Source organism: Mus caroli, unplaced genomic scaffold, assembly GCF_978045245.1.
Source record: "Mus caroli unplaced genomic scaffold, Mus_caroli_1 scaffold_9, whole genome shotgun sequence".
NCBI classification, from domain to species: domain Eukaryota; kingdom Metazoa; phylum Chordata; class Mammalia; order Rodentia; family Muridae; genus Mus; species Mus caroli.
Genome location: NW_028227264.1, coordinates 61,711,286 through 61,734,635, shown reverse-complemented (window position 1 = coordinate 61,734,635; position 23,350 = coordinate 61,711,286). Strand labels below are relative to the sequence as shown.

At 42.9% G+C, this 23,350-nt stretch overlaps 1 protein-coding gene across 4 annotated transcripts in view; it reads right to left on the bottom strand.

Moving 5' to 3' along the window:
* Positions 1-23,350, bottom strand: part of Ctnna3 (catenin alpha 3) — a 1,580,538-nt gene that overhangs the window by 1,469,417 nt on the left and 87,771 nt on the right. For all 4 annotated transcript variants that reach the window (XM_021173456.3, XM_029482775.2, XM_029482772.2 and 1 more), the window contains exon 3: positions 12,634-12,826. In XM_021173456.3, the coding sequence (XP_021029115.2) occupies positions 12,634-12,826 (193 nt within the window). The remainder of the gene's footprint in view (positions 1-12,633; positions 12,827-23,350) is intronic.

The following is a 23,350-nucleotide window of genomic DNA, read 5'->3' as shown; positions in this document are numbered from 1 at the left end:
TTTAGAACCCAGAAAAGTCTGGCAGTGGTGACACATGCCTTTAATCCCAGCACTTGGGAGGCAGAGGCAGGCAGATTTCTGAGTTTGAGGCCAGCCTGGTCTACAGAGTGAGTTCCAGGAAAGCCATGGCTACACAGAGAAACCCTGTCTGGAGAAAGAAAGAAAAAAAGTATAGACCCCGGTAACGGAGAAGATTGTCTAGAGCTCCTCTAGGAGAGGATTAGTGTCTACTAGTGCAAAGACACTCATTCTCTTGGCGCTAGAGAGATGGTTCACTAGTGAAAACACTTTGGCTCTGGCAGAGAACCTGGGCTTGATTTCCATCATCCATATGGAAGTTCACAACATCTATATCCACAGTTCCAGCGCATCCAACGTGTTCCCCTGTTGTCCACAGACACTAGGACACAGGTGGTATTGAAGGTGCTGGAAACTACTAATAGAATAAACACCAGGAAATCCAAATCCAAGTAGATCCTAGTAGCATTGCTAAAAGGAGGAGAAATAATTCTTAAAATGAGATAGAGAAAAGTCCAGTAACTTCAAAGAGGTAGCAATAAGCAGAAAAGCACCGGGGCAGCTGGGGCGCAGGGTTGCCTGACACCCGCCAGCTACCCACGACCCCCGCCGCAGGATTTTGGGACTGCTGGTGAGTGGAACACAGCTTCTGCTCCAGTCCAATCACCCGGGACCTGAGACTGCTCTGGTTGGGGAGTGAGAAATCCGGCCTACATAGGGCCACAACCCTCTTCCGGTCAGAAAAGCACCGGGGCAGCTGGGGCGCAGGGTCAGCTGACACTCGCCAGCTACCCACAACACCCGCCACAGGATCTTAAGACTTCTGGTGAGTGGAGCACAGCTTCTGCTCCAATCCAATTGCGCGGGACCTGAGACTGCATTAGTTAGGGAAGCAGAAACCGGCCTGAGTAGGGCCACAGGCCTCATCCGGCCAGATCAGCGCCGGGGTAGTGGGAGAGCAGGGTTGCCTGACACCCGCGAGCTACCCACGACCCCCGCTGCAGGATTTTGGGACTGCTGGTGAGTGGAACACAGCTTCTGCTCCAATCTTTAAACAGTGACAACGATAACAACTAACCCCAGAGATTACCAGATGGCGAAAGGTAAACGTAATAATCTTACTAACAGAAACCAAGACCACTCACCATCATCAGAACCCAGCACCCCCACTTCACCCAGTCCAGGGCACCCCAACACACCGGAAAAGCTAGACACGGATATAAAAGCATATCTCCTGATGATGATAGAGGACTTCAAGAAGGACTTTAATAACACACTTAAAGAAATGCAGGAGAACACTGCTAAACAGGCAGAAGACAATAAAGAGGAAGCACAAAAATCCCTTAAAGAATTGCAGGAGAACACTGCTAAAGAGTTACAAATCCTTAAAGAAAAACAGGATAACATAATCAAACAGGTAGAAGTCCTTACAGAAAAACAGGAAAACACATCCAAACAGATGATGGAAATGAACAAAACCATACTAGACCTAAAAAGGGAAGTAGACACAATAAAGAAAACCCAAAATGAGGCAACACTGGAGATAGAAACCCTAGGAAAGAAATCTGGAACCATAGATACGAGCATCAGCAACAGAATACAAGAGATGGAAGAGAGAATCTCAGGTGCAGAAGATTCCATAGAGAACATCGGCACAACAATCAAGGAAAATGTAAAATGCAAAAAGATCCTAACTCAAAACATCCAAGAAATACAGGACACAATGAGAAGACCAAACCTACGGATAATAGGAGTGGATGAGAATGAAGATTTTCAACTCAAAGGACCAGCAAACATCTTCAACAAAATTATAGAAGAAAACTTCCCAAATCTAAAGAAAGAGATGCCCATGAACATACAAGAAGCCTACAGAACTCCAAATAGACTGGACCAGAAAAGAAATACCTCCCGACACATTATAATCAGAACAACAAATGCTCTAAATAAAGATAGAATACTAAAAGCAGTAAGAGAAAAAGGCCAAGTAACATATAAAGGCAAGCCTATCAGAATTACACCAGATTTTTCACCAGAGACTATGAAAGCCAGAAGATCCTGGACGGATGTTATACAGACACTAAAAGAACACAAATTCCAGCCCAGGCTACTATACCCAGACAAACTCTCAATTAACATAGATGGAGAAACCAAAGTATTCCACGACAAAACCAATTCACACATTATCTCTCCACGAATCCAGCCCTTCAAAGGATAATAACAGAAAAAAACCAATACAAGGACAGGAACCACGCCCTAGAAACAACAAGAAGGTAATCCCTCAACAAACCTAAAAGAAGACAGCCACAAGAACAAAATGCCAACTTTAACAACAATAATAACAGGAAACAACAATTACTTTTCCTTAATATCTCTTAATATCAATGGACTCAACTCCCCGATAAAAAGACATAGACTAACAAACTGGCTACACAAACAAGACCCAACATTTTGCTGCTTACAGGAAACTCATCTCAGAGAAAAGGATAGACACTACCTCAGAATGAAAGGCTGGAAAACAATTTTCCAAGCAAATGGCATGAAGAAACAAGCTGGAGTAGCCATTCTAATATCTGATAAGATTGACTTCCAACCCAAAGTCATTAAAAAAGACAGGGAGGAACACTTCATACTCATCAAAGGTAAAATCCTCCAAGAGGACTATCAATCCTGAATATCTATGCTCCAAATACAAAGGCAGCCACATTCATTAAAGAAACTTTAGTAAATCTCAAAGCACACATTGCACCTCATACAATAATAGTGGGAGACTTCAACACACCACTTTCACCAATGGACAGATCATGGAAACAGAAACTAAACAGGGACACAGAGAAACTAAGAGAAATTATGAATCATATGGATCTGGCAGATATCTACAGAACATTCTATCCTAAAACAAAAGGATATACCTTCTTCTCAGCACCTCATGGTACCTTCTCCAAAATTGACCACATAATTGGTCACAAAGCAGGCCTCAACAGATACAAAAATATTGAAATTGTCCCATGCATCCTATCAGATCACCATGGACTAAGGCTGATCTTCAATAACAAAATAAATAACAGAAAGCCAACCTTCACGTGGAAACTGAACAACACTCTTCTCAATGATACCTTGGTCAAGGAAGGAATAAAGAAAGAAATTAAGGACTTTTTAGAGTTCAATGAAAATGAAGCCACAACATACCCAAACTTATGGGACGCAATGAAAGCATTTCTAAGAGGAAAACTCATAGCTCTGAGTGCCTCCAAAAGGAAACTAGAGAGAGCACACATTAGCAGCTTGACAACACACCTAAAAGCACTAGAACAAAAGGAAGCAAATTCACCCAAGAGGAGTAGACGGCAGGAAATAATCAAACTCAGGGGTGAAATCAACCAAGTGGAAACAAGAAAAACTATTCAAAGAATCAACCAATCAAGGAGCTGGTTCTTTGAGAAAATCAACAAGATAGATAAACCCTTAGCCAGACTCACTAGAGGGCACAGGGAAAGCATCCTAATTAACAAAATCAGAAATGAAAAAGGAGACATAACAACAGATCCTGAAGACATCCAAAACACCATCAGATCCTTCTACCAAAGGCTATACTCAACAAAACTGGAGAACCTGGATGAAATGGAGAAGTTCCTAGACAGATACCAGGTACCAAAGTTGAATCAAGATCAGGTTAATGATCAAAACAGCCCTATATGCCCCAAAGAAATAGAAGCAGTCATTAATAGTCTCCCAACTAAAAAAAGCCCAGGACCAGATGGGTTTAGTGCAGAGTTCTATCAGACCTTCAAAGAAGATCTAATCCCAGTTCTTCACAAACTATTCCACAAAATAGAATCAGAAGGTACTCTACCCAACTCATTCTATGAAGCCACAATTACTCTGATACCTAAACCACAAAAAGACCCAACAAAGATAGAAAACTTCAGACCAATATCCCTTATGAATATTGATGCAAAAATCCTCAATAAAGTTCTTGCTAACCGAATCCAAGAACACATCAAAACAATCATCCATCCTGACCAAGTAGGCTTCATCCCAGGGATGCAGGGATGGTTCAATATACGGAAATCCATCAACGTAATCCAGTATATAAACAAACTCAAAGACAAAAACCACATGGTCATCTCGTTAGATGCGGAAAAAGCATTTGACAAGATCCAACACCCATTCATGATAAAAGTCTTGGAAAGATCAGGAATTCAAGGCCCATACCTAAACATGATAAAAGCAATCTACAGCAAACCAGTAGCCAACATCAAAGTAAATGGTGAGAAGCTTGAAGCAATCCCTCTAAAATCAGGGACTAGACAAGGCTGTCCACTTTCTCCATACCTATTCAACATTGTACTTGAAGTCCTAGCCAGAGCAATTCGACAACAAAAGGAGATCAAAGGGATACAAATTGGAAAAGATGAAGTCAAAATATCACTTTTTGCAGATGATATGATAGTATATATAAGTGACCCTAAAAATTCCACCAGAGAACTCCTAAGCCTGATAAACAGCTTCGGTGAAGTAGCTGGATATAAAATTAACTCAAACAAATCAATGGCCTTTCTCTACACAAAGAATAAACAGGCTGAGAAAGAAATTAGGGAAACAGCACCCTTCTCAATAGTCACAAATAATATAAAATATCTTGGCGTGACTCTAACTAAGGAAGTGAAAGATTTGTATAATAAAAACTTCAAGTCTCTGAAGAAAGAAATTATAGAAGATCTCAGAAGATGGAAAGATCTCCCATGCTCATGGATTGGCAGGATCAACATTGTAAAAATGGCTATCTTGCCAAAAGCAATCTACAGATTCAATGCAATCCCCATCAAAATTCCAAATCAATTCTTCAACGAATTAGAAAGTGCAATCTGCAAATTCATCTGGAATAACAAAAAACCTAGGATAGCAAAAACTCTTCTCAAGGATAAAAGAACCTCTGGTGGAATCACCATGCCGGACCTAAAGCTCTACTACAGAGCAATTGTGATAAAAACTGCATGGTACTGGTATAGTGACAGACAAATAGACCAATGGAATAGAATTGAAGACCCAGAAATGAACCCACACACCTATGGTCACTTGATCTTCGACAAGGGAGCTAAAAACATCCAGTGGAAGAAAGACAGCATTTTCAACAAATGGTGCTGGCACAACTGGTTGTTAACATGTAGAAGAATGCGAATCGATCCATTCCTATCTCCTTGTACTAAGGTCAAGTCTAAGTGGATCAAGGAACTTCACATAAAACCAGAGACACTGAAACTTATAGAGGAGAAAGTGGGGAAAAGCCTTGAAGATATGGGCACAGGGGAAAAATTCTTGAATAGAACAGTAATGGCTTGTGCTGTAAGATCGAGAATTGACAAGTGGGACCTCATGAAACTGCAAAGCTTCTGCAACGCTAAAGACACCATCAATAAGACAAAAAAACCACCAACAGATTGGGAAAGGATCTTCACCTATCCTAAATCAGATAAGGGACTAATATCCAATATATATAAAGAACTCAAGAAGGTGGACTCCAGAAAGTCAAATAACCCCATTAAAAAATGGGGCTCAGAACTGAACAAAGAATTCTCACCTGAGGAATACCGAATGGCAGAGAAACACCTGAAAAAATGTTCAACATCCTTAATCATCAGGGAAATGCAACTCAAAACAACCCTGAGATTCCACCTCACACCAGTCAGAATGGCTAAGATCAAAAATTCAGGTGACAGCAGATGCTGGCGAGGATGTGGAGAAAGAGGAACACTCCTCCATTGTTGGTGGGATTGCAAGCTTGTACAACCACTCTGGAAATCAGTCTGGCGGTTCCTCAGAAAATTGGACATAGTACTACCGGAGGATCCAGCAATACCTCTCCTGGGCATATATCCAGAAGATGTCCCAACCGGTAAAAAGGACACATGCTCCACTATGTTCATAGCAGCCCTATTTATAATAGCCAGAAGCTGGAAAGAACCCAGATGTCCCTCAACAGAGGAATGGATACAGAAATTATGGTACATTTACACAATGGAGTACTACTCAGCTATTAAAAAGAATGAATTTATGAAATTCCTAGCCAAATGGATGGACCTGGAGGGCATCATCTTGAGTGAAGTAACACAATCACAAAAGAACTCACACAATATGTATTCACTGATAAGTGGATATTAGCCCAAAACTTAGGATACCCAAGATATAAGATACAATTTGATAAACGCATGAAACTCAAGAAGAATGAAGACCAAAGTGTGGACACTGTGCACCTTCTTAGAATTGGGAACAAAACACCCAGGGAAGGAGTTACAGAGACAAAGTTCGTAGCTGTGATGAAAGGATGGACCATTTAGAGACTGTCGTATCCAGGGATCCATCCCATAATCAGCTTCTAAACGCTGACACCATTGCATACACTAGCAAGATTTTGCTGAAAGGACCCAAATATAGCTGTCTCTTGTGAGACGATGCCGGGGCCTAGCAAACACAGGAGTAGATGTTCACAGTCAGCTATTGGATGTATCACAGGGCTCCCAATGGAGAAGCTAGAGAAAATACCCAAGGAGCTAAAGGGATCTGCAACCCTATAGTTGGAACAACATGATGTACTAACCAGAACCCCGGAGCTCTTGTCTCTAGCTGCATATGTATCGAAAGATGGCCTAGTCGGCCATCAATGGAAAGAGAGGCCCATTGGACTTGCAAACTTTATATGCCCCAATATGGGGGAATGCCAGGGCCAAAAGAATGGGAATGGGTGGGTTGGGAAGTGGGGGGCGCTATGGGGGACTTTTGGGATAGCATTGGAAATGTAATTGAGGAAAATATGTAATAAAAATATTAAAAATCAAAAAAAAAAGAGGTAGCAATAAGACTGATGTCTAGCTCCTCAAAGGATGCTGTGGAGTCCAGAGGGTAAAGAAATCGTTTCTTCAACTTGCTGAAGAGAAGACATTTCCAACTTAAAATGATCTGCTCAGAAGTAAAACATAAAAATGTTTTTGAGGGTGGCTGCTTCTAGGGCTGGTATTGATGGAGTAAAACATGCTGGGCTGTTGCTTTCGCAGATAACAGACAAAACATATCAAATAGCCATGGAGGTCACACGGTAATGATAGAAAGCCAGCAGAAGCCAGACATCTGGTATTAGCTCTGATATCTGATATCTGAGAGATACTACTATCATGTGGCATTTCTTCTGAAGGTAAAAATCTCATGGAAGAGGAAACTACAGGTAGACAGAACTTTGAACCACACATGAATTTTACCAAAAAAAAAATCCACAGCATGCACTGGGGCAATGCTGATGATCCAGTAAGTACAAAATATAAATAAATAAACCTTTTTTAAAACCTGTACTTTTCTATTAATTGTAGTCGTTGCAAGAATAGAAACCTCAGTGCTCAACAGATTTGGTCAATGCATCAGATAATCCTTTGAAATGCCACAAAGCCCACCCTGTGAAACTACAGACTGTATCCCAAAGACTACGAGTCTGTGAGACTGAAGGTAAAGCCAAGCAGGCTTCCCTAGAATGTCAGTCCAGTGTGTAAGAATTTATTGAGGAGGCCACAACAGTGTGTGTGCCGCCACAAACACGTGTTGTTATTTAACAAACCACTAGGTAGCATTAATGTGTGTGGCTTAGAAGTGGGACCTGCAGAGTGTAGGGAAGTACTGGCTATTCAAAGGGAGTATATAGGCTACAAGGAAAACATGCAGCCTATACAGTTAAGCCATTCTTAGATAATATCTGTGTAGTTTTGCAGTTAATCTAAAACTATTTGGATGGAATTTCAGATTTAACTTCTTGCTTGTGTCCGGGTGTATGAGTACTTGGTGAACTGCAAAGTCACAAATAACTGTGAGCAGACTGCCCAGCATTGGGACCTCCTGCTGGATCTCTGCCCTCTGTCCATGTCCCACCTCTCCTTTTATTATCTACTCCTTTGTACTCACCACATCTCACCTTCTACAGGCACATTCCTTAGGGAACACAAATGTTTGCATTTTTTTTTATCATTTTCGGCTTGTAAGTAAAGCCACTAGAGGCCGTAAAACAGAGAAGGGCAGAATCTCATAAGAAGGCTGAAATTATGCTAAGTCTCTGTTGGAATTTTTATGAACTGCTCTCAGAGGCCTTCTGGAAAATAAGTCAGTTACTACGTCAATAAAGCCACCCTCCACTTCCAATCCTTTGTCACCTGCGCAGATACCTCACATTGATTGGCTGCTTCTCATTAGACCTTCGAATGCCACTGGACAAAGGCCCTTTAAGAGAGGGCAGAGACTATTTAAAACACGTTTCCAGTGTCACACAAAGTCAATGCATTATTAGGTCAGAATGCATTCGAGCTTTGTTTCGGCTCCACCACTGAGCTAACATTCCTCCCAGGCTGGGGGCACAATGTTCTTCTCACTGTGGCTCTCTGCTCCATACAGAAAGCATTCCTCGGATTCCAGGAGCATATGCTAGCTCCACGCTTTCCTCCCACACTGCAGTGGGAGTGGTTCCCTTCCACTGTCCAAGGAATTAGAGCAAGGCATTTCAACGAGTTTATCTGTTGTGTGCACCACATGGGACGAGTGTGTGTGTGTGTGTGTGTGTGTGTGTGTGTGTCAGATGAGAATAGAAAACCATGAATAACTTACTGCATGAGCCTAGTACCCAGACTTCTCTGAGAATTTCTTTTTTTTTAACTGATAGATGGATGAATAAAGAAAGCGAAATATATGTCTGTGATTAGTCTTTGTTTTAAAAGAAAAACCATCTGTGAGGTAACCCAGTCACAAAAGAAAACACACAGTATACACTCACTGATAAGTGGATATTAGGCAAAAAGCTCAGAATACCCATGATACAACTCACAGGCCATATGAAGCTCAAGAAGAAGGAAGACCAAAGTGTGGGTGTTTCAGTCCTACTTAGAAGGGGGAATAAAATAATCCCAGGAGGTAGAGAGTGAGAGGAATTGGGAGGAAGAGGGGGGCAGGATCAGTTATGGGAGGAGACTGGGGAGAGGTACAGAAGAGTCAGGATATTGATATAGCAATGGGAGATCGGGAACTGGGGAGAGCCACCAGAAAGTCTCAGAGGCCAGGAAAGTAAGAGGCTCCCAGGTCCCAGTGGGGATGACATTAGCGAAATACCCAACAAAGAGGAGAGAGAACCTGTAGAGACCATATCCAGAGGTTAGGCATGGATCCCCAGTTGAGAGATGGGGCTACCCACCCATCTCCAAAATTTTAAGCCAGAATTGCTCCTGTCTAAAGGAAATACAGGGACAAACAGTGGAGCAGAGACTGAAGGAAAGGACACTCAGAGACTGCCCCACCTAGGGATCCATCCCATATGCAGCTACCAACCCAAATACTATTGTGGATGCCGGGAAATTCTTGCTGACAGGAACCTGATATAGCTGTCACTTGAAAGGCTCTGCCAGAACCTGACCAATACAGATGTGGATGCTTGCAGTCAATCATCAGACTTATCACAGGGACCTTAATGGAGGAGTTAGGGGAAGGACTGAAGGAACTGAAGGGGTTTGTAACCCCATAGGAAGAACAATAATGTCAACCAACCAGACCCCCTAGAGCTCCCAAGGACTAAACCACCAACCAATGAGTGCACATAAAAAGACCCATGGCTCCAGCTGCATATGTAGCAGAGGATGGTCCTGTCAGGCATCAATGGGAGGGGAGGCCCTTTGTCTTGTGAAGGCTCAATGCCCCTATGTAAGGGAATGCTAGGACAGTGAGGCAGGAATGAGTGGGTGGGTGGGGGAGCACTCTCATAGAATCGGAGCGGGGGAATGGAATAGGGTGTTGCAGAGGAGAAACCGGGAAAGGGGATAACATTTGATATTTAAATAAATAAAATAACCAATAAAAAATAAAAAAAATAAAATTTAAAGAAATGTTAAAAAAAAAAAAAAAGAGCCATTTGCCACAACCTAAAAATGGAGGACATTATGCTAAGTCAAGTGGCCCAGCCTCAGAAAGAGCTCCAGAGAGATGGCTCAGCAGATGAAAATGGGTTGTCCTACAAACCAGAACCTAAGTTAGGGTCCCAGATCCCACTGTGGAAGGCAAGAACCAAGCCCCAAAAGTCCTCTGAGTTTCACACACATGCCACATGCACACACACACACACACACACACACCCTACACACCCTCACACTCCACATGAACCTGCAATAATAATTAGTAAAAATAATAATTTTCAAAGGAAAAATGAGGGAAAATTCAAATATAGTGATTACCAGGACATGGTAAGGAGCTGAGGGAAGAGAGGAGATGGGGGTCAAAGGGCATCAAGTGTCAGAAAGGGAGGTGTGCAGAGTCGGAGCTCAAATGCATGACAGGGCTGAGTGACATCACAGGAAGAAGCCTTCCTGAGCAAGTGTGTGGTTGGCTGTTCTGTCATCCAAGGGTGGGAGGGGTAAAACCATAAGACGAGAGCCACATCCATGTCCTCCACTAGAAACCACTTTGTAACATGGATCCCATAACACCATGCTGTGTGCCTTAAATCTATACAACAGAATTAACTGTAAGAGGTATGAAAGCAAGAATTACAAAATTAAGCATAATCCCCTGCATCATATATTTAACCTAAAGCTGGCTGTGACCAGTATGTTTATGTTGGTTAGGAAATACCATCACACATAAAGAGACAGACAGACAGACAGACAGACACAGAGACAGAGACACAAAAAAACAGAGGGAGAGATAGACAGAGAGACAGACAGAGACAGAGAGGGGTGTCCATGAGGTAGTTTGGACTGGCTAAGAATGTGCCATCCTTCAACCACAGGCTCTTAAGTGCTAACTAAGGGCCTGGCTCTTTATAGTTTTCTTAAAACTGTACTAGGGTTTAGGGGAGAAAAACATTTGAACATCTCAGGGTTTTTTGTTTTTTTTTTATATATGAAGCTGAACAAGAAAATTCAACTTTGTTTTCACTCCCCCGAACAGTTGCAGCAAAGTGATAGGCACAAACCATCAATTAGTGCCCTTAAAGGTATCTTGCATATATCTTTATGGGAAGTGGCTCTGCGGATATAGTGGTTCCTGAGCAAGTGTGAGGATCTGAGTTCAGATCCCTAGTGCCCACATCAAATGTAAACGAAAACACGCTGTGTGTGGCCATGCGCATCTGTAACCCAAGCTCTAGAAGGCTGAGACAGGCAGTGCCCATGGGTTTGATGGTTGGTAGGCACCCAGCCAAAACTGTGAGATTTCTGTGAGGTCCAGATTCAGTGAGAGACCCTGTCTCAAGATAGATAGATAGATAGATAGATAGATAGATAGATAGATACTTGGTGTTCTATTGCTGTGAAGAGACACCATGACCAAGGCAACTGCTATAAAGAAAAACATTTACTTGGGACTGGCTTACAGTTTCAAAGGTTTTAGTCCATTATCATCATGGCAGGAACCATGGCAGCATGCAGGCAGACATGGTGCTGGAGAAGCTGAGAGTTCTACATCTGGATCTGCAGGCAGCAGGAAGAGACTGTGTGCCACACTGGACATGGCTTGACCTTCTGAGACATTAAAGCCCATCCACTCCAGCAAAGCCATGCCTACTCCAAGTCCAACAAGACCACACTTCTTAATGTGCCACTCCCTATTCAAACACATGAATCTATGGGGCCATTCCTATTCAAACCACCAGAAATAGATCGATAGATAGACAGATAGGTAGACAGACAGACGGGCAGACAGACGGGTAGGCAGGCAGATGGACGGATAGATAGATAGATAGATAGATAGATAGATAGATAGATAGATAGATAGATAGAGTAGGTGAGTAGATGGGTGGGTGGGTGGGTGGATGGATGGATGGATGGATGGATGGATGGATGGATGGATGGATAGATGGATAGGAAGGAAGAACAGAAAATTGACAGGAAGATACCCCAGCATCAACCTCTGGCCTCCGAGTTTGTCTGCATAGGCAAGAACAACTGAACAAATGCAGCCCCCATTGGCACAAAGTACATTTCTTAAATCTTTTCTTCAACATGCTGCAGGTGAGACATATTCTTCAGGGGTAAAAATCGACTGTTGTGTTAATCATAGTAAAAATATCAAAAGGCGGAATGTACACCTTTATTATACAATATAAGCAATGCACACCATGGATTGTGTGTGGTTTATACAAAACCTTACTAAATTAAAAAATATATATATATATATATATATATATATATATATATATATATATATATATATATATATTGGTAAACCTATGCTTCCAAACACTGAAAAGCAAAAATTCTATTTCTGAGGCCGTCGGGGAGGAAGTGTTTCCTAACTGCTTACAGAGAACTTTATATAATTCATGGCATATAGGTGAAGGCATCGTCCACACCATCAGCCTCTTTTCGGTTATTAGGGGGAGCTGTATACAGAAATCCCATAGCCAGAGAAGAGCCAGGACTGGGACTTCACCTTGGAGCTGCCTAACGAGCCACTCTGCCTCCCACAGCTCACTCGCCCGCTCTTCACAGCTGTGTGCAAGACTCATAAACTCAAGCCCGCAGAGCAAAGCATTCACAGATCTGCCGCAATAACCAACACCCTAAGGATAAGCAGTTTGCTTCTGACCCGGGGCTGGATACTCACTCTCTTTCCGAACTTCCTGGAGTGCAGCTGCCAGCTCTTCCTTTAAAACCGTGGCTTCCTTAGCAATCATCTCCCCCTTGTCTAACAAATTCCAAGTTGCTTCCTCCACAGAAGCTAGAAGAACTCTGGCTCTCTTTGAACGTCCTTTCTTCCTGTTGGAAGGATTCTGCGGACAATTCACCAGGGTAGTAACCTAAAATTGGGAAAGAAAGAAAAAAAAAGCGTAAGGGACTTATTAAACATCTTGTAAGGAGAACCCAGTCTTGAGAGATATAATAGCTCAAAAGAGACAGAATCATGTCTCGGTAACAAGACTCACTCCAGAGACTGTTGTTATGTCCCCAAGAATCAAGTCATTCCTTCAAGGGCAAGCCACTGGAATCCCAACTGAAGACTGGAACGGAGAGTCACAGTTATTAAATCTTATCAAGTTTTACTACTAGATGAAGGCCTGAGAGGACCATGGTGCGTCATATACTTACTGTGGAAAAAAATATAGATGTTTAATAAGGAAGGGAAAAACGGAGGTGGGCAGTACACAGCTGGTGTGGCTCAGTGGTTAGGGTGCCTGTCAGGCACGCATGAGGCCCTAAGTTCAAGTCCTACTACAGGTCATATCAGGGGTGGTGACAGCACACACCTGTTACACCAGCCCTTGGAGGGTGTAGGTAAGAAGATATCAGGAGACCGAAGTGGTAAGATAAGATGTTCAAGGCCATCACCCATGACATAGGCTTGGGGACCATCTGGGGAAAAGGGGTAGAGAGGGCTAAAAGACAGAGGGAGTGGAAGTCTGCAGAGAAACATTGTTTACTGGGTGTGACAGGCAACCTTGGCTACACACACAGGTGTACAAGATCAAGTTAAAACAAACTCCCAGCATGGATGGGAAGGGCGTCACCAAGTTGCAGCCCTAGTGCAGGAGCTGTTAGCAAGTGACAGGCTGGTGAGAGAGAGTCAGTTTTCTTCAGATTTCAGGCTATGAGACCATACTCCTAGTACATGGCCCTACCCCAATCGTGGATAGGCATCACCAAGTGTACTGGGTGTGTTTTTAAAACAGAGAGCACATGAAGCTGGGAGGGGAAAGTAGTGGGACTGTAAGGGAGGAACTGGAGAGGAGAGAATGGAGGGGAGGGAGGCACTGATCCAAACATAGTATATGTGTGCATGAAATTCTCAGTTTAAAAGGGGGATAGAGATATGTAGGAAAAAAGTCCATAGTATTATTTTATGGAAAATATCCATTGCTTCTCTGTTTTCAATGAAACCTTGGGTCCCAGCTGAAGTGTTGGGACAAGACTTTTATAAAGCAGAAAAAAAAAAAAAAAAAAAAAAAAAAAGCTTGTATCCAGTGTGTGAATTAGGAGAGGACTGGGGCTCCTACTGAAATCAGGGCTCCTCTGATGGTAAGGCAGCGAGATGCTTAACTAGATGGAATCTTCCCACATTATGTACACAAATGAGACCCACTGTACCCCATAAATACACACTATATATCATATACACGTATATGTGGATATATATGTATATATGTATGTATATGTGTGTATATGTATATGCATATACACATATATATATGATGTGTATATCATATTTTATGTATGAGATGGGTAAAGCCCTGGATGAATATGCCTAATGACCTGAGTTCCATCCTTGTAGTCAGAGTAGAAAAAGGGGCCCTGAAGTCTGACAGTTGACCACAAGCACACTGTGGCACATGTGCCCACATATGTTATATATACATGCATGCACACATGCACTAACAACAAGTAAAACCTTATAATAGGGGGGCTGACTATGCACATCAGTGTGGCAGATACTCAGGAAGCAGGGACTACATCTATCTCCAGATCCAGCTCTATAACTCTTGGGCATCTACCCAAAGGGCTCTACATCTACTACAGATATGCTTGCTCATTCAGGTTCATTGCTGCTCTATTCATAATAGCCAGAGACTGGGAACAACCTAGATGTCCACTAATGGATGGATGGATAATGAAAATTGGTACATTTACACATTGTAATATTACTCATCTGTTTAAAAGATGAAATTTTCGGATGACCCCCCACCCTGCGCCATCCAGCACAGGTAGGGCAGAGCATCCTCAAGACAACCCCCACCAGGCCAAGAAGGCACCCCACCTTCCAGGAGCACCCCAGAGATGGCTCCCACCAGGCATCATGCAGAAGATACCTAGAGACCCCTGGTTACCACTAAAATGAGCAAGTGGAGAGATGGAAGAGAGAGAGAAGCAGAATGGTATGTGTATCAGAGGCTCAACTGGAGAGTAGAGGGTAGTGTGGAACAGCCTGGTATGAGCCGCTTGCAATGCCACCTGAGGCCACAGTGAGGTCCTAGCCCATGCTGCTGCAGAGCCCTATGTCTGGGTCCATGGCCCTGCAGCAGTTGGGATCTGGGTCGGTGCCCATGGCCCATGTTACCGCCAGAGGAAATGCAGCCATAACTGGTCTGGACTCTCACCTGGGGCCATATTGGTGTTCTGGGAAGCAACATAGAGCTGGCCCTAGTTGCAGGGGCCCAGGTGAGCTGATTCCAAGGGTGTGAGCAAGGGACAGCTGACCCTGCCTCTCACCTGGGCAGCACAGTAGAGCTGGCCACGATGGCATGGACAAGCAAGAGTCAGACCTCAGGGTATGAGGATGGGAGAGCTGGTCCCAATCCCTTGCCTGCTGCAGTATTAGGGTGAGCTGGCCTTTCTCCTCCCCTGGACAGTGCTAGAGAGCTGACCCAGGTGGCATGGTGTGGGAGAGCTGGCCCTGATGTTTTGAGCACAGGAAGGCTGTCAGGCTGACCAACTCAGTTACCATCAAGGGCCAGATCCAGGGCTTTGAGTCAGTCTGCCCCAACATCTACACCATTTATGAACTGCTGGAGCACATGAAAGAGCTGCTCCTCCCAAACCAAAGCTGCAGGATCTCCATGACACAGGGCAACAGCAGGACAGCTGAGAGGAGCCCCAGCGAGGAGCCAGTGTTGATAGTGTAGCAGAAGCCAGAGGCCTTGGACCATTGGTCAATGATTCACTGCAAGAAACACTTGCAAGAAAAGTTGTTTTGGCCAAAAGGGTGTATACTGTGGGACGCACTGCAGCTTCCATGGCAAGATTTGTTTGGGTTTTTGTGGGTTTGTTTTCTTGGAGGGAATGGGGAGGTTGCAAAGGTGGATATGGAGAGATGGGGAGAAGAGCGGGATTAGGGGCCATGATGTAAAATTCTCAAAGAATAAAAGTTTAAATAACAAGCTTTTTAAAAAATGAAATTTCCAGGTAAACAGATGGGACTAGAAAAAAAAGTCATCCTGAGTCGGGTACCTCAGACCTCAAAAGACAAATATTGTATTTTGCCTGCCTACGTGTGGATGTTAGCTTTGCAGCATTTGATAAGTGTGCTTCCAGCCATATAGCTACAGAGGCAAGGTATAGAGTAAGGGCTTAGGGGAAGTGGGGGGACCTCCCAGGGAAGGGGAAACAGAGAGTTATGGAGATACGGGGGAGGGTGGGGCTGCAGAATTAAACGGGGAAAGAGAAAGAAGAGAGGAATAAGGGGGTACAGGGAGGAACATCTCACAGTAAGAGCCATTTAACAGAGCTTATAGAAACCCACTGCTCTAGAAGCTTCTTGAAACATATACAGAAATGCAAGAAATCAAAATAGAAAGATCAAATAATGAGAGAGAGAGGAAGGGGGAGAAAATCACATTAACCAGTAAGACTATGAAATGGTTAAATAAGGTCCAGGGGTGTTTTCTTCTTTGTTTTTTTGTTTTTTGTTTTGTTTTTGTTTGTTTCTTTGTTTGCTTGTCTTGATGCATAACAAGACACGGTGCATATATTCTAGTCTGGGCACAATAAGAATACAAAAAACTTGGTCACCACCATCCCTGTCAAAGGTGCTTTCTTTGAACCCAATCTTATCTTGCTCCCAGAGCCTCCACCTCCCCGCTGAGTGATGTATGATGTTCACAGCACACTGAAATGCTTCCCCTGCAGCTGAACTGTATCGCTGGAAGATGGGGAAAAGTCTGAGGTACCACAGAGGTTCTCACAAACACCAAAAGGCAAATCTCTCTGCTCCCGTGTGCAGAACGAAAGGGATTTGTCTAGATTAAGACAAATTGTGACACCCTGTTTAAAACTTCGGTTTAACGTGAAGAATGAGCGTCGTCTGTCTAAAAGGTTCCTTCCCACCACAAGTTCCTCCACTACTGTTTGACTCCTCCAAGCTAGCACCAAATGCTTCCCACAAGATACCCTAACCTTTGAAAGTAAAATGAGCATCCTAGAAATGCTTTGTTCTTTACAGTAAATGCCACGGAAGTGTAAAAAAAAAAAAAATGTGAACAAGAACATTGTATAAGAACATTATGCTTATTTAAAAAAAAAGTAACTGCAGCTTGTAAACTGTTCACTTGTATAAGCTGTTTGAACCTAAATCTTCTCTCAAAACACCCCAATATAGTTATTTGATATTGGCTAAAGTTAAGCGACGTTTCTAATGATTCATCTTAGCTCAGACACTGGAAAGGCTTGGCCATCCTGTGTGGAAAGAGAAGACAGCTGAACTTTTTTCTCACCTCAGTTCACCCTAAAGGCTGTCACCTCCTCCCATCAATGGCAGTGACTCACCACAGCAGAAGTGTCTCATGGAGGAGGTGAGGGGTGCGTGTGTTATTTGAAAAGGTCGCCCCGTCTCCGAAGGAATACCAGCAACCAGTAAAATTAACTTCCGCACGTTCTGTCAAGTGGTCCCTGTTTCTTTGTTTTCCTTTACAGTACAAAGAGCTAGTTCTATAAAGACTTGGGTTTGAACCAGCAGCAAAAATGAGTCCTACAGAATCCAGTATATTTTAGCGCCTTTGTATTTTGCCACAGATGCATAACCTTACCTCTTCCCTTTTTGTTAGGAATTTTAGGGGATTTTTAAATATGGAGAATCGCTAGGCTGGCAGCTTTATTGAGCAAGCTTGGGCTTGTTCACTTATTTTTAGTATGTCAACCTGTGCTTTGCTATAACAGTAATCCCATCAAAGATAAAGGAATGTACATGCATAGATGTACTGGAATACCATAATTAAGTCCATTATCTTTGCAGGTTTTGTTGTTTTGTTTTGTTATGGTTTTGTTTTGTTGTTGTTTTGTTGTTGTTTTGTTTTGTTTTGAGGGGTGCGTTGTTTGCAGGGGGTGTTCTTTGGTTGGTTGGGTTGAGTTGGGTTTGGGGTTTCGGTTTGTTTGTTTGTTTTCAGTTTTTTTTAATTAGGTATTTTCTTCATTTACATTTCCAATGCTATCCCAAAAGTCCCCCATACCTCCCCCCCCCCCCACTGCCCTGGCGTTCCCCTGTACTGAGACATATAAAGTTTGCAAGACCAATGGGCCTCTCTTTCCAATCATGGCCAACTAGGCCATCTTCTGATACATATGCAGCTAGAGACACGAGCTCTGGGGGGGGGGGGGGGCTGTTACTGGTTAGTTCATATTGTTGTTCCACCTATAGGGTTGCAGATCCCTTTAGCTCCTTGGGTAATTTCTCTAGCTCCTCCATTGGGGGCCCTGTGATCCATCCAATAGCTGAATGTGAGCATCCACTTCTGTGTTTGCTAGGCCCCGGCTTAGCCTCACAAGAGACAGCTATATCTGGGTCCTTTCGGCAAAATCTTGCTAGTGTATGCAATGGTGTCAGTGTTTGGAGGCTGATTATGAGATGGATTTGTTTTTCTTTGAGACAGGGTTTCTCTGTGTGCCTCTGGCTGTCTTGGAACTTGCATTGAAGACCAGGCTGGCTTTGAACTCATGTAGACCTGCCTCTGCCTCCTGAGTACTGGGACTAAAGATGTGCGTCACTGCTCCCAGTTAAACCCATTATGTTACACAATTAGTATATGCTCATATGTAATCATAATAAGCCAGACTGGCACAGTGGCTCAGGCAGATAATCCAGCCTACTTGGGAGCCAGAGCCTGGAGGATCATAAGTTCAAGGCCTGCCTGGCAACTTAACAAGACCCAGACTCAAAGTGTGTGTGTGTGTGTGTGTGTGTGTGTGTGTGTGTGTGTGTGTAAGGGATTTGGGCTAAAGGGTATAACTCAATAGCGGGGTGCTTGCTAGGATGTGCAAAGCCTTCAGTTTAATCACTAATATTGCAAATACTTAAAAAAATAATAATAGAAAATATAGTTAGTAAGAAGTCCCCCTCCCATTGAAATGGTCCTAAGTTACCAGTCTCAAATTATAGGCAAACACGAAATTTCTACTTTATTAATCCTGAAAGTCTAACCTTTCATATAACCAGATAGATCTTAAACGGTCTGCAATTATTATATGTTGAATATTAGAGCTCAAAGAAACAGTCTGCATAATGTTTCCTACTTCAGGTATACCGGAATGTCTTTTTGCACAGCCCACAGTGCACTGGACTGTAATTAAGATGTATGTCTCTAGATGCTCCAAAGATGCTGAAAATTAAATTGGTATGCTTAGTGAATCAGCCCTTCCTTCACTTTTCCCTGTCGACAGCTACCCCGGCACACAGTGGGAGCACCGCAGAATACGGTCGGAGCTTGTCATTTAATCTTGTTTGGAGCTTAACAATTGCTTTGGCTCCTGCTTCCTTGACACTTGGTCTGTGGAAAGTTTTTAAATGCCAACTTGGATAACACATTTATATTCCATATTCGTGTTCTTTCCAATCGAACTCTTAATTCTTTTTTTCTTCACACTCTGCTATCACTGTGGCATTAAAAGGCCACGTTAGCAGCTATCTCTTTTCCTGTTTGTGAGCTAAAATACTTTGGATCTTTAACCTTCCTCCAGGAACTCGCAGGAGCCTTCGGGGCTACTTCTGTTCCTTTCTGTTAATTTAAATTTGTGAAATCAGATATGAGACATGTAAGCCATGTTAATTGGCTTAAACTTTGTTGGGGTTTACAAAGAAGTTATAAAAGTAGAAAAGAGGAAGCTTTGAAGAAAAGTAGGACTGTGACCTGTCAAAAGTCTCCCTGGACTTGGGGGAGCAGGGAGGCGCTCCTCAAGCCAAGGACAACTCTGTCTTCACTTCCTTCTAAAACCCAACCTGGACCAACTTAGCAAAGGTACTAAGGAAGGCCGAAGGATCAAAATCCTTTGTGTATCTCTAAATTAATATCCGGCACTCTCCCAAAACCAACCACAAACTTCGTTCGGTTCATTTCAAAGCAACAAACATTTATTGAGCGTATACTGTGTTGAAAACGGTACTCTGGGGAGTTAGGACATAAGCAGGACTAGGCTCCAAGATGGAAGGGAGGGAGACTTGTAAGCAACTGAACCATAGCAGGAAGAGCAAACTGCTGACCCTTCTGTAAGTACAGAGAAGGCTCTACAGAGCTGCAAACAAGTCACAGAGATGAAGTGGGTCTTCCAAAAAGAGCCCCTAAGGACACATGGATTTCCACCAGGAAATAGGGGTAAACCAGAGAGTCCTCAGCCTCAGGCTGGACTCTGGGTAGGAGGCAGAAAAAAAAAAAAACAAACAAACAAAACAAAAAATTAGATCTGACCACAAGAAGTCAACTACAGCCAACCTACAAAGTCAACTAACCTGGGCCCATGGGGCCCCACAGACATTGAAAAGCAGACAGGGGCTGGACCTAGGCCCCATACAACATTTGTAGCAGATGTGCAGCTTGGTCTTCATGTGGGTCCCCTAACATTGGAGTGGGGTGGTTGTGGGGGGCAGGGGTGGGGCTGTCTTTGACTCTGTTTCCTGCCACTGTCTCCCCTTCCCCTAGCTAGACTGCCTGGTTGGGAGATCTAATCACCATGGCTATCTTAGGAGGATAGAGGAAGGAGACGCCTTAGCTCATCTGTGGTGGTAGAACATGAGTTTCCGGCTTAGATAGAGGAAGAACATGTGTATGATTAAGTCTGTGGCCTGCTTAGCTACACCTCATCATTTAAGGAAACCATACAGTTCTCATTACATGATTTATCCTATTTAGGGTTATGCTGGAAATTACATGGGCATCACCATAATGAAACAATTAAATATGTACACATAAATAAATTTTAATAACAGCACATAATAACTTTTTTATAAAATAGTCATCACTCTGTGTGTGTGTGTGTGTGTGTGTGTGTGTGTGTGTTTTCTAAGCCAATTTCTAGAAAAGCAAATTTCTAGAAATTCTGAATAAAGAACTTCTCCATGTACAGATTGTCTGGATGATCTAGAATCAAGTGTCTTATAGCCAGTCTTCTAAGTCAAAAAGGGAAGATGATCATAAGACTATATGGCTCATTTTCAAAAGCTAGCATATTTTTTTATAATTATTTATTTCATTGCTGCTTTTCTTCCTCTTAAATCCTCATATTCGCTCATTTGCTAGGGACACAACAAACCAAAAGCTGCAGACTGAAGAGCTTAAACAATAGACATGTAAGTTCTCACAATTCTACAAGTCAGAGGTCAAGAAAGGTTGGCTATCCTGAACCCGTTGCTTAGTTTCCAGATGGCCAGCTTCTAACCAGGTCCTCACAGGTCACATGAATACATTCCTGGATGTCCATAGATCCTGCAATCGCTTTAGTGGTGGTAGTGGTGGTGCATGTGTGTGTGTGTGTGTGTGTTGACTGTGTATGCCCATAAGGACAGCTTTGTGAAGTTGGTTCTCTCCTTCCACAATGGATTCTAAGGATCAAGCTTAGGGCTTGTGCAAAAAAAAAAAAAAAAAAAAAAAAAAAAAAAAAGCCCTTTGATGGAAACCTTTGAGGAAATGAACCCAGTCTAGAGAGAATTCTAGAGCAGCCAGCTGTTCCAATGAAGTATGTACAAGGGTCATCACACTAATACAAGGGCCCATCTCTCACCACATAAATGCATAAGCAAGACACCCATCTACCTCTTCCTGAGCATTTTTGTCTAAGGCACAGAGTCATTACCAAAAGACATGGTTTAAATCATTGGTTCACACCATTTTACCATCTTGCTAGCTGAAAATGAGGCCATTTATCCAGTCCCAATGGGCAGGTGCAGAATAGAAAGGTGAGAATATTTTTAAAGATGTATTTGTTTTATTTATATGAGTACACTGTCGCTGTCTTAAGACACACACCAGAAGAGGGCATCAAATCCCATTGCAGATGGTTATGAGCCACCATGTGGTTGCTGGGAATTAAACTCAGGACCTCTGGAAGAGCAAGCAGCCAGTGCTCTTACCTGCTGAGCCATCTCTCCATTCCAGAAGGTCAGAATTTATTTTAGAAAGAAAGAAAGAAAGAAAGAAAGAAAGAAAGAAAGAAAGAAAGAAAGAAAGAAAGGAGAAGAAGAGAAGAGAAGAGAAGAGAAGAGAAGAGAAGAGAAGAGAAGAGAAGAGAAGAGAAGAGAAGAGAAGAGAAGAGAAGAGAAGAGAAGAAAAGAGAAGAGAAACTAAAGTATACTGTGGGCAAGTTTGCAATCCCCTGCATTCACCCAAAAGACAGGCTACATTAAATGTGTATGGCTGTTTTTTTTTTAATTTTTAATATTTTTATTACATATTTTCCTCAGTTACATTTCCAATGCTATCCCAAAAGTCCCCCATAGTGCCCCCCACTTCCCTACCCACCCATTCCCATTCTTTTGGCCCTGGCATTCCCCTATATTGGGGCATATAAAGTTTGCAAGTCCAATGGGCCTCTCTTTCCAATGATGGCCGACTAGGCCATCTTTCGATACATATGCAGCTAGAGAAAAGAGCTCCGGGGTTCTGGTTAGTACATCATGTTGTTCCGACAAAAGGGTTGCAGATCCCTTTAGCTCCTAGGGTACTTTCTCTAGCTTCTCCTTTGGGAGCCCATGATACATCCAATAGCTGACTGTGAACATCCACTCCTATGTTTGCTAGGCCCCGGCATCATCTCACAAGAGACAGCTATATTTGGGTCCTTTCAGCAAAATCTTGCTAGTGTATGCAATGGTGTCAGCGTTTAGAAGCTGCTTATGGGAAGGATCCCTGGATACGGCAGTCTCTAAATGGTCCATCCTTTCATCACAGCTACGAACTTTGTCTCTGTAACTCCTTCCCTGGGTGTTTTGTTCCCAATTCTAAGAAGGGGCACAGTGTCCACACTTTGGTCTTCATTCTTCTTGAGTTTCATGCGTTTAGTAAATTGTATCTTATATCTTGGGTATCCTAAATTTTGGGCTAATATCCACTTATAAGTGAATACATATTGTGTGAGTTCTTTTGTGATTGTGTTACTTCACTCAAGATGATGCCCTCCAGGTCCATCCATTTGGCTAGGAATTTCATAAATTCATTCTTTTTAATAGCTGAGTAGTACTCCATTGTGTAAATGTACCATAATTTCTGTATCCATTCCTCTGTTGAGGGACATCTGGGTTCTTTCCAGCTGCTGGCTATTATAAATAGGGCTGCTATGAACATAGTGGAGCATGTGTCCTTTTTACCGGTTGGGACATCTTCTGGATATATACCCAGAAGAGGTATTGCTGGATCCTCCGGTAGTACTATGTCCAATTTTCTGAGGAACCGCCAGACTGATTTCCAGAGTGGTTGTACAAGCTTGCAATCCCACCAACAATGGAGGAGTGTTCCTCTTTCTCCACATCCTCGCCAGCATCTGCTGTCACCTGAATTTTTGATCTTAGCCATTCTGACTGGTGTGAGGTGGAATCTCAGGGTTGTTTTGATTTGCATTTCCCTGATGATTAAGGA